The sequence below is a fragment of the Corvus brachyrhynchos genome, unplaced genomic scaffold, assembly GCF_000691975.1.
Source record: "Corvus brachyrhynchos isolate BGI_N302 unplaced genomic scaffold, ASM69197v1 scaffold97, whole genome shotgun sequence".
Classification (NCBI taxonomy): Eukaryota; Metazoa; Chordata; class Aves; order Passeriformes; family Corvidae; genus Corvus; species Corvus brachyrhynchos.
In genome coordinates this window covers 5352415-5364396 of record NW_008239758.1, presented here as the reverse complement: position 1 = coordinate 5364396, position 11982 = coordinate 5352415, and the positions used below count along the sequence as shown (strand labels likewise).

The window sequence follows — 11982 nt, the reverse complement described above, 5'->3', positions numbered from 1 at the left end:
ATGAACAAGGTCCTAACTTTATTTCGTCCATGTGTACAATTAAACAAAGTGGGGTATTTTAAAAGAAACCCTGAAGGCTGCTGGTCTTCAGTTCGTATGTTTGACTTGCCCATGCTCTCAGAATATTTGAGAAGGCACAGAAAGCATCAAGGCATGTGCTGCCAAAGGGTTTTGCAAAGATGCTGGATATTAAAAAGTTGTCTATGGAAATTGAGGCATCACTCCTGTTTCTGCATGTGTGTCCTCACTTGAGGGTAATAGTGACAGGTGATTTTAATGACAATCTGCTCTATTTCAGGAAATTCCATGGCTACAGCTCACTGAAGGAGTACTACGAAGAGGAAAGTTGCCTGCAGTACTTGCACAGGGTAAGCTCTTGCAGCAGACTGCTCTTGCACTGGAGAGAAAATACTTGGTTTCTGTTGTTACTTGCAGATGTCTTAGCTGGGATTTTCAGAAATAATCAGGCACAGTATATTGGAGTGGGATTTCAGTTCTTGCTTCCTCTAACACTGGGGCTAAATGCTCTGGGCTCTTAAGAGCTTATAGCTCTGGCAAGTGGTTGCACCCAAGAGATGGAGATAAAACCACACATTCAGCTGAATGGTCTGAGTGTATGAGGATAAAGTGGGAAATGGGTGGTGGTGTGCAGCCTGCACCTTCAAGGAAGAAAGGCTGACTGGGTGCTGTGGAAGAGACTTAAATGCTTGAGCAAAGTTTTGCCAAAGTGGAATTGAAATCAATTCCTCCTTTTTCCACTGACCCAGAGAATGGAGATGTTCCAAGGGAGTTTCCTGGACTTTAACCAAGGTGTCCATAACAAAGCTGGCACTAGCTGCCTGATGTGCAAAGCAATGTGGAGCAAAAAAAGGGTGGAGCTGTTTCAATTCTAAGAACAGGGACTCAGTGTGTTTGCTCTGGTGCATCCCTGCCTCCTTCTTGCAATTGGGTTGGGTGAAAAAATAAATTAATATTAATCTCTAATAAGAGATCTTAATTCAATTAAGCTAAGACACTTTTACAGTGTAAAAGTAGATTGACATTCAAATACCAATCCCTTTTTGTTTTGGTTTTTTCCCTTTTATGTCACGTTTCCTGATGCAGATCTATGTTCCTCTTCTGTTGGTTAATGCTGCTGATGACCCTCTTGTCCATGAGAGTCTTCTATCAATTCCAAGAGCTCTTTCAGGTATGCTGAAGCAGTAGCTACACCTTCTTATGTGTTTTGTGTGCCTACAGCTTGCTTATCACATCACAGTTCCTGATTTCAAAGCAGCTTGACTTGCCTCCTTACATCTGTAATGCTGCAGGAGGTATGCTAAGCCTCTTTAAGTCACCAGTTGCTAAAACTAACAAGGCTAACCCTGAGCAGGAAGAACTTGAGTCCCTTCAGGCACCTGTTGCTGCTCTGGCTTGTTTTGATAGTCAGCAGGTTACATTCTTGGATGAAAAAAGGTTTCCTCACATCTTCATTGCTCACTGGGATTTAAAAGAAGATGGGTGGTGGTGACAGTCTGTATGAAGCACAGATAAACACTCCCCTTTGCTGATGAAATGGGGACAGTGCATGCATGGCTGTGTCACTTGGCACTGAACTGGGATCTCTCCCTTGAAAGGAGTTGAGCTGTCTGTCTTCGAACAAGGAAAAAGGTAAATTATCCTTAGAAGCTCAGAAGAGGGAGCTGCTGCTGCTTCATCACACAAATAGTGGGTGCACAGGGAGGGAAGCAGGGTTCATTCTTTTCCTGGTCAGAGGCTGTGAGCAGAGAGTTTATCCACAGCTGCTTTCAGACAGAAGCAAGCACAGGGGATTTTTCACTGTCCATGCAACAAGATGGCTGATACACTGTCAGAGCTTAGTGCAGCTTGACACGATGCAAACAGTCCTGGTTCCAGTGGATGTGAGTTAAAGGTGTTCATTTGTTAAAGAATGACCATTCTTACAGCAATACAGGTATTGCTGTAAGGGCCCAGCCAGCAGCAACTCTTGGGCAGTCTTCTTGTCCTGGCAATTCAAGATGGTTTCATTCTCAGCTTGAAGATGTTAACCTTCTGGAACTTTCTGCCTGTTTTTCTTTTACAGAGAAAAGAGAGAATGTCATGCATGTGCTTCCCCTTCATGGAGGCCACCTGGGATTTTTTGAGGGGTCAGTGCTATTCCCAGAACCTCTTACCTGGATGGATAAGCTCGTGGTACAGTATGCCAATGCCATCTGCCAGTGGGAGAAGACAAAGCCTCACTGCTCAGACACAGAGCAGGCTGTGTCTGGCCAGGAGTAATCGACCCAAAGACTCTGGATCACTTCAGTATATCTCCCCCTTTGGGAACATCTTGTTCCCTCACCTGCTGCTTCAGGTTTCCATTCTCCTTGATATCCTCTGGCTGGTGTTTGATCACCATGTTTTTTCCAAAATGGGGTTAAAGCAGAGGTTAACATCTGGTCAGAGCCTCTTTGGATATCCAGTCATGTGGATTTGTAATTTACTGCTCTGCTTGAAGAATTGGGTTTTGCTGACTGTAGCTTGTTACAGGGCTACTGAGCTAAAACTGCTTGCTTTAATATAGCAGAAGTTTCACATGTCAAAGTCTCTTTACCTGCTGGTCAAAAACTTGATCTGCAGCATTTGTTTAGGTGTAGATGATGAGATAACTGTGGCTCTGTTCTCTGTCTGGGTGCTGGAAAATCCCTGTACCAAGCCACAAGCCAGTGAGTGGTTCAGTCTGTAAGCCACTACAGTGTGGCTTGGAAAAACAGATGCGTGACTGCAAGTGTAGTGTCAGCTTTGCACCATCTCAAGGGAAGCCTTTTAGTACCTAGGAATGCACTTGCACAAGTGAATCACTTTAAAAATATTCAACTTTTCCATGCTTGAGCTGTCTGTGGATTGGGGTGGCTTTATGCTGGGTCTCCACGTAGAGAAAAGCTGCAGCCTGGTAATGCCAGTTAATGTTTCTATGTAAACATGTTCTCACTCCCAGGACCTGATCAGTCACCTTCTTGTCATCTTTGCCTCTTTTTAAATACTGTTATCTTTTCAGTACTGGATTCTTTGTTTGACCTGGGGCTTTTTAAAGCTGGCTCTGGCTTCCAAGTGGTAACCCATGATTAAGAATCTGCAGGATTTTTCTGTGAGCTCAATCTGTTTGAAAGAATACTTCATGAAGAGCTATTGTGCTCTCTTAGGGATTAGTTGGTGGGGGGTAGGGTGTACCTATTTAGATTTACTCCCCTTATGTCAGGGTAAATAATACCAAAATTCTTCCCGTTAGCTTTCAGAGCATCAAGTGGGTTTGAGACATGTGACTTTACTCACAGTTGATGTGGAACTGGATGTCTCCAGCCCTGTGTAACTGAAATAACATCTTTGCATGGCTGACTACTTCCAGATCTGTGTAATGCTGTAGGATTGCTGGCTCCAGTAAGACACTGGGCTCTTTCTCACTAGAATTTCTTTTCCACACCCAGACATCCCCTTCTAGTTTTAATGTGCAAAGTGAAGTGTGAAAGCTGTTTGCAGGAAAGCTGGCTACTCACCTGTGCTTTTCCCTCAAGTGGCAGTTTTGGTCTGTGCCAAGATGGTTATTAAAGGAAAGTTGTCCCATGACAATCTGGAGACTGAAACTTGTAGAAAAATATATTTTTTTTTTCTTTACTGTTTGTTCTGTCAATATTGTAGTGTCATTAATTCATCCTTAGGATTTCTTTATCACAGTGTCAGTGAAGTTCTTTTCCTGTCATACTTCCCTCATCAGCACTTTATTGCTTCAGCCTTGGTCTGTGTTCCCAGGCACTTTAATTTATAGCTTAAGGGTGAAACAAGCTGCAAGACTTCAGTCTGGTAACAACAAACCAGGGGAACAAGCCTTCTGGACTGCTCTGTCCCTGAACTTCAGTAGGTTGAGTAGGTGGGGTTTCATTTTAATAAAGCAATAATTAACTTTTGTAGCAAAGGTGCATTGCCGTATCAGGAAATTTCTTTCATTTGCCTTAGGCCAAACACCTTGGCCTGTGATCCACAATGATGTGGATATCTGCACATTCTCCTGGTTAGTAAATCTGGGCTTCTTTTTTTCTTCAAAGAGAAGATGAAAACTAAGTAAAGCTACAGCAAGATTTGGCTGTGCTTGTGGCTGTTCCTTAAGAACTATTTTAGGGCTTCAGTTAGCAAGGATATTCTTAGCTGATGGGTATCTTGTCTCTGTGTTGTTATCCTCTTATTCATCCTGCATCACTAAAGTATATCATAAAAGACATTTCAGGTTTTTTGCTTAAGTAGTGTTCATGTAATATTCATTGGGTATGACTTAAATATCTTCTCACTTCAGCAGAAGTGGAGTGTAAACAACACTTGTACACATCAAATAGATACAGTATAAATTTAGGTGTCTAAGTCTCCCAAAATGAGGTGAGCAACTGGGCAGTTCTCAAAGCAGCAGGAGCTGTAGCTTTGTCCAATCAAATAGAGATTTTTCTTTACACTTGGAGAGCCTTTCTGAGGAATATTCCTTCCTGCCCCACAACCCAAGCCTTCATACTTCAGAAGTGCCAATGCTGTGGACTTTCTGAAACTCTCAGCTACAGAAGTAACACAAGTCTGTCTTGCTCCTTTGTCCTGTTTTTGCACTTGAATCTAAAACTGTTCAAATCACTTGTGACTTGACTGATTCTGGCTTCTTTGGGGAAGGACAACTTTTGTTGTGGCTTTTTTTGTGCAAGGTTTCTGGAGCTCGAGGTTCAGCTTATTAAGCCTGTAGGTGGAAGCAGTGTTAAAAAAAACCAAAACTGTTCTCTCCATCTCAACATATTTGATGCTTCTTTCAAAGCAAGGCTTGTCAGACTTGCAGCAAGCACATAAAGAGGTCTTGGGGAACTAGGAGAGGAGAGAATTAAGCTGCAGTTCATGTTATCTAAAAACCTTACAATGATGTGTTAAATCTTGCTACTGACAATGATTGGTAATTGATACCTAGTGACACATGGGACTTTGTCCAGTCCTAATCTGAAATACTCTTATCTCCCAAAATAAGGCAGTACTAGTCTTGTGATGTGGGCAGGTGGTCTTTATTTGCCCAGCCAACCCAATCTTAAATGTAATCTGAATTTTTCAGTCTTAGAGGGGAAATCTTTCATCTCTTGTCGAGACACATGAGGCTGCTGAAGTGTGTGCTTGGCGATCACTGCAGTGTGGTCTAATAGAGCCATTCAAGATTACAGCATGGTGAATCTGACATGTGCTCTGCTTAGTTTCAAACTGGGATTAGAAAAATCATCAGGAGAGCTCTTCCACAGGTAGTCTCATCTTTCCCCATTCCTGAATGTAAGTAGCACTTGAACAAAAATCCCAAGGACCCTCTCAATCAGACAGCAAGATGCAGAACTATTACTCTTTGATGGTTAGGCTGGTCCAACCATCACCTTTGCCATTTTTCTGGAGATATCTGAAGATGGTAAATAAGCAGCTCAGACTTGCTCTGACTGAACACAAGGAACTTCACCTTCCACTACCAAGAGCTCTGCCAGCATTTTTAATTGTCCCTTTGTTAGCTTTTAAATCAAGGTGTTTTCAGATGGGTCTGGCAGTGTTGTAGTTGCACTGTAAAGGCAAACATTTGAACTTCCCTGCAATCTTTTTCCTCAGTGTTTTTCTGCAGTTCCTAATTATGAAGATATGGGTTACAAAGACAGGGCATTAAGTAAAAATGTTGGGAGCTATTAACTCCAGTACTGAATTTAGCCAAGCTACCTGTGTGTCATCTGTCCTGGGTCTGTCACAAGTTCCTAGACCAACAGCCCTTTGACACGTGGTGCCTTGCCCTTTTCCTCCTCCTCCCTTGACATCAGCATATCTAGAGACTTCAGTAACAGCTCTGTCAGAGCTTTTGAGACTTTGCTTTTTGGTAAATTGATTTTTCAGACACTCTGAGACACACCAGTGATGAACACTGTACAACTGAGTGCTGGCTTAAAGGACCTTTGTGGGCAGCCTACAACTGGCTACAGTCTATTTCAAGGCTTAAAATAACAATGTATATAAGCAGTGGATCATTTTCAGCTCTCTGCTCCTCTAGCAGTAGGAATTGAGTCATAGAAGCAGGGTTTGCTTTGCCTAATGTGTGACTTGTTATCCTGCAATCCCAAAGTTTTGTGTCTGTTAGCACTCCAGCAGCATAGCTGGAGGTAGATTGCTCAAGTGGGTACATCTCAAAGGAAAGAGCAGAGTACCATCTTCAGGACTTAATTGCCAGTTTAGTCACCTGGATTGCTTCCAAGTTTTTCTGGAAATACTCTGCTTGTCTGGAGCTTATTGAAATTCTTCAACCTTTTTTTGTGAGACCAGAGAAGGCCTGAGCCTTGTGCTGCCTGTAGAAGTCATTTGTTGTAAAGAGCATCTTGTTTCTGGCTTGAGGCACACTCCATGTGTCCGTATTCCTCATGTGGGTCCGTTCATTTGGGAAGGTGCTGGAGCCACAGTGACTCAAATCAGTGTTTCCTTCATGGCTTCTAGGTGGAAAGCAAGCAGCCCTTCCTTGGTGTGAGGACTTCATGATTCTTCTCCAAGCTTAGAATGCCTCAGAGCAGCACCAGCCTGAGGGAGGGTCCCCTGTTACTGTACCCCCTTCTCACTGGGAGTGGGAGTGACACTGGCCTGGACTTCCTCAGCTGTTAGGGGAGCTTAGGCACAAGTGCTATCAGTGAGTCAAAGGGGTTGCCAGCTCTCTGTGCTTTGGTGGAAGAGTTTCTGGGGTCATCCTGAACATCTGTACAAGGTGGCAGAAAAGCCCCTTTGCTTTGGTCCGACTGACAAGCTTCCAGTGTAATCAGAGTTCTTGCATGACCAGAGAGGAGATACAGAACTTTCTTCTAGGATCTCCACTACAGTTCTATTGGGATGTTGACCCTTCTCACGGTTCCTGCCAACTGGAATGTCTTTAAAATAAAAAAAAAAAGCCAAATAAAACTCATTTGTATTTGATATATAACTAAATCCTACTGCTTAGCCCAAGTGACCAACCTTCCAAAGGGGGCATATCTTCTTACTGTGTTACATGATAGCCTGACTGTAATTCCCAGTGACAGATCTCTAGATGTTCTTCTTGAGAAAGCATAACCTCTTTCTCTGGAAGTTCCAAGCCAAAAAGGTGTGTGAAGAGCTTGGGAAGAGGAGACCTGTGCCCTTGTTTTTCTCATGCAGCTGTGTTAGAACAGGCAGAGTGACTTCCAGTGTTCTTGGTGAGCAGTTGACTATGAAAATATTTTCAATTTGGCAAAATTATGTTCTGTAACTATCTCGAAATGCTGCCCTGAAGAAGCTTGTATACTGAGACACCCTCCCTGCTGCCATGTTCTGAGTCAGATTCTCTGGAGCTGAGAGCTGCAGGGGAGATGATTTGCAACTAGCAATGCAATTTTTCTATATCTGCTGATGTTTACCTTTAAAATGATATATAAATATATATAAAACTGTCTTTGATTTTTTTCTTTAATTTTTGTTCTTGTGTGGTGTAAAATGGAAGTCACTGCAAAACAAAATGTAATTTTGTTATCTTTGATTCAGTGGGGTTTCTTTATTTAAAAATAAAGGACTTATTGAAGTCAGTGCTACAGCTAGTGCCTGTGTGTGAAGTTCCATGTGTTGGCAGAGGCTCTCAGTCTTCCCTGAGGCCCAGCTTGGGGAGCTGGCTGGGGGGGAAAGTGATACAAGCACTTGTGGTGCTCAAGCCTTTCCTAGTTGCTTTTTGTCTTCTGGCCAAGAAAAGGTTTTTGATGCCACTCTGGTGAAGAATGGGCATAGCATCAACTTAAAAAAGCACATGCCTGCCCTGAAACTACTGAAAGAGAGTTATTTTTGCCAGTGGAATAGAACATCTGTTATTTTTCCTTATGTGAGAACAAGTGGATTTCCTAATCTTTCAGTTGCTGGCAGAAGAAACACAAACCAGCATCTCTGGCCAGGACAAGGGACATCTTTGAGCCCAGGGCATAGAAAAGCACTACTCACCTGCCTCTAGCAACTCACCAATGGGGAGTTTATTATCTACAGCCTGAGAGAGAGAGGAGTTGTGGAGGGTAACTGGGCCTGGTGCCCTGCTTGGGCAGCTGGACTGGGCTGGGCCAGAGACCCATCACTGCTCTTCCCCTGTCATGGGCAGTGCTCTAATTTCTAATTTATTGGCCATTGTGAATCAGCTGTTAGATCCACTTCCAAACTCCTTCCTGCCTTGGTCAGTCTCTCAGCTGCCAGTTCTGCTGTGCTGTTCTCTGTCTCTCCATCAAAACAAGCTCCCAGCTGACAATTTGTCACAGGAGTGGTGAGCAGCCATGGGCACCTCCCAAGAGCTGTGACTGTCCCAGTCCAAATCCCAGAGGCAGCAGTGTGATACTCCTGTCTGTGTGGATGGGGTTTTTTCCCCTTTTTCTGTTTCCTAAGCTGCAGTTGCTCTGTCTCCCAGGCAAGCTGTTGTGTTTGCACTGGCCTGATGGTTGCAGGGCTGTCACACATGGTTTCCTTGGGATGGTTCCAGGTGCAGTAAAGAGCCAAAGGAAGTGGAGAGGTGCCTGTTCCTCTGTCTCTGGACTCTTGCACAAGGTTGGCACAGCCTCAGGCTTTGGGACTTGCCATGCATGGACTCGCCAAGCTGCTGAGGCTGAAGCAAACAGATCTAACCCCAGACAGGCCCCATCCTCCCTGCGGCTTCAGAGCCGATGTCCTGTTTGGTTTGAGCCTCAGCCAGTGCCCTGATGAATGTGGCTCTTGTCATCACCCTCCACCTCAGCCAGCTTTGGGTGGGGGGCTGATCTGGCTGATGAAAGGGGCCCGTGTGGAGCTGGGAGGGGGACAGGACACACTGTGGGACCAGGCTCAGGGAGAAGGTAACCTGGGCAGAGAACTTGCTCCTCTCTGAGCCCTGCTGCTGGCCAAGGGAGGAGATGATCTGGGAATGGGTGTCCAGTCGGCTTCTTGGAGGAGATGTGTGGTTCATGAACTGGAACAGACTGCCTTGCCTGGGACAGCTACTTCTGCCTCCCTCCTCCCCACCCACGTCCTGCTGATTCCACATTAGCAAGGTGTAATTAGTGTCAGTAATTAGCTTGTTTGCTGCGCAGGTACCCTCCTCTACCCTCCATGGTGACTTTTGGTGGGGCTTCCCCGACTGAGCTCCCTTACACAGTGCAGTGCTAGGAGAAAACAACTGTGTTGAGGCCTTTGAAGGATTTAGGAGGGTACATTCTGCTTGCCTTTCAGTTGTTTTGTGATTGAAATCCATCTCCTAGTCTCAGTGGCTACTGCAGTTTCTGTTCTACTCCCTGCCTGCCTGAGCAGGAATTAGGCAGAGACAGCTCCACCTGGGCCCCTGGTTGGGTTTTTGTTTTCATCTGTTTTCCCTGGTTAGAGCAGATAACTAAGAACTGGGGGTCCTTGCTCAGGGAAGGGTGGGGCTTGATCAGGAATGCAGGGAGGATGGAGATGGGCAGTTCCTTGGCCCCTGTGCCAAAGTGTAGTCAATGATGAGGGGACAGGGGTCTCCTAGCAAACTCTGGCACTCCTGGCCTCCTTAGAACCAGCAACGCAGCCAGTGCCCAAAAACCTGTGCCCCTGTGCCTTACCATGAGGGACCACAGAGCTTTGCTGTTAAACACTTTATTTCTCCCTTCCCAGAGCAGACACTCTCCTGTCCTCCCCTCGCAGCTCCAGGAAATGCTGTGGGAGAGGGCCGGTGGCCTCCTTTCTCCACCGGCTCCGGAGGGAAGGATGCTGTGCCTGGGAGGGACAGCCACTGCCTGGAGTGGGGACGGGAGGGACAGGCGTGGAGCAGCACACCCAGAGCGCCTCAGCACGAGCAGTCACTCAACCAATGCTACGGGAGGGAGGTGGCTGGGGTTAGAGGGCCACCTCTGGTGCTGTGGTACAGGGGAGGGCAGCCCGCTCCCGCTTTAGAGAGCCGTGTCCTCGGACTCGATGCGGGGCCCAAAGAGCTTCTCTGCGATTGCTTTGCCGTCGTACTTGGGCAGCTTGCCACCAAAGTCTGCCGGCAAGATGTCAGCGTCGATCTCCTGGTAGAAGGATTCCAGCTCCTCACCGTGCACAAAGACCTGGAGGGAGATGGGAGTGACCCTCAGCACAGGACCAGGGCAGCTCTTCCCAACAGCTCTGTTTCACCCAAGGACATGCCTTTGTCTGCAGATCCCTTTCCCACACTCACCCTCTCCAGCAGTTTGCTCTTCAGGAACGGTTTGACCACGTTGTAGGTGGTGGTGAAGTACCAAGGCTGGTGGATGAAGTGGACGGCCTTGAACCGTGCTGGGAAGGAGTCCTAGGATCCCAAACCCAGACACAGATGGTTACAGATGGTGCTGTCCCCCCAGATCTGAGCAGGCAGCAATGGACACCCCAGCACTGCCACGGCTTTCCTTGCCCCATCTCTATTTGATGGCCCCTTTCTGTCCTGACCCAGAGGATCAACCATCCCAGCCTCAGGAGCACTAGGGAGCTGAAGAACCTCCCAGATAGTTCACTGCTCGCACTCCAGAGAAGGACCACATTTCTACTGTCCTGGGAAGAGCAGAGTGTCTTTGGCCTCTGGTCCAGCCTCTGGTCCAGCCTCTGGTCCAAGGGCAGAAATCCTGGAGTGCCTGTGAGTCTCCGTCCAACCTGGACCGGGCTGGGCTGAGAGGCTCATGAGGAAAGACCTCCAGGCCATGCCCTAGGATGCTGCAAGGAGTGGTAGTACTGCTTCTGGTCAGGCATTTGAGATGGCAGGGAGATGAGGTGGGAAAAATGGGATCCATTTTACAGGATTAAGCCAGTTAGCTGGCGAGGTAGGGAGAGGATGATGGGGAACAGCCTCTCTGTGACGCTTTCTCATTGTTCCAGTGTGGTGGCAATCCCAAACCCTGCTAGCCCTGCCACCTCCCTTCTCTGAGCTCCCTGCTCCCCCAGGGCCCCCTCTGCCACTGCTGGGTGCAGACTTTGCCACCTCACCTGCAGCATGTCCACCATCTTCTTGAGCTCGGAGGGTTTGATGCCTGATGCCTGCTGCATGGTGAAGCCCTTGAAGTTCTCAATGATGCAGAACCCATTGATCTGGGTCTCTTCATTTTCCAGCAGCTTCTCCAAGATAATACAATAGGCACGAAGGATCTAATGGAGAGGAGAGACAGCAGGGTCTTGTATGAGGTCTCACCTCCCATAGGCCCTAGGGGGTACCAGGAAGAGTCCTTTGGAGTATTGTCCAGGCTTGACTCCAGTCTGCTTGTCACAGCCAGCCCCTGGATTTCAGAGCAGGGAGGGGGGATGCTGAACCACCACCACATTCCCTTTTCTACTCGTGAGCATCAGATCTGCATCAGTGATATGCTGAGACCAGATTCAGAGCTGTGCAGAAAACGGAGCTGGGAGAAGCTGTGAGTTACATGCCTGGAGACCTCTTTGCCAAGAGGCCCTTTCCATGCCCTATGCCTCAGTGTCCTCCTCTGCCCTTGATTTAATGGTGTGGTGCCTTTCTTCAGCCCATGTTACATCAGCTGGGGGACACACACCCCGAATTTGGCCTGCACCTTGCACCGCATCCTTTGGGGTGGACCATGCTCTCCCAGGCTCCCTCAAAGGACAAATTCAAAGGGCTACAGATTTGCTTCCACCTGTATGACTGCACAGATCCACGTGTGTGTGTAAGGATGCTGTGCTCAGACATGCTGAGCGGGACGAGCCCAAAAGCAGGACCACTCTGCTCTGGGAGCAGCATCTGAGTTGGGCTCACCTCATCGAAGGTGATCTCCTCGTAATCCCAGTTCTCAATGTTGAAGAGCATCACCACCCGTCCGTACTTGTCCCTGCTGGCCAGGATGCCGGGGTAGCCGGCCTCGATGGTGCTGCGCACGGCCTCGGGGCTCAGGTTGTCGAAGAGCTCGGGGTACTGCTGGCGGAAGTTCACGTAGCCTGGAGAGAGGCAGAAATGGGGAAAACAGTGGCTGCTTGCCC

At 47.2% G+C, this 11982-nt stretch overlaps 2 protein-coding genes across 2 annotated transcripts in view; one reads left to right on the top strand and one right to left on the bottom strand.

Annotated features, from left to right (window-relative positions):
• ABHD2 (abhydrolase domain containing 2) overlaps positions 1–7610 on the top strand; it is a 38899-nt gene extending 31289 nt beyond the window's left edge. Inside the window, 3 exon segments of the mRNA XM_008640089.2 lie at positions 299–368; positions 1105–1189; positions 2084–7610. Coding sequence (XP_008638311.1) covers positions 299–368; positions 1105–1189; positions 2084–2280 — 352 coding nt within the window. The 3' untranslated portion in view covers positions 2281–7610.
• A 2016-nt stretch (positions 7611–9626) lies between these two features.
• Positions 9627–11982, bottom strand: part of RLBP1 (retinaldehyde binding protein 1) — a 7554-nt gene continuing 5198 nt past the window's right edge. The window contains exons 6-9 of the mRNA XM_008640088.2: positions 11762–11940; positions 10984–11142; positions 10205–10315; positions 9627–10094 (exon numbers count right to left, since the gene is read on the bottom strand). Of these exons, the coding sequence (XP_008638310.1) occupies positions 9936–10094; positions 10205–10315; positions 10984–11142; positions 11762–11940 (608 nt within the window). The 3' untranslated portion in view covers positions 9627–9935. The remainder of the gene's footprint in view (positions 10095–10204; positions 10316–10983; positions 11143–11761; positions 11941–11982) is intronic.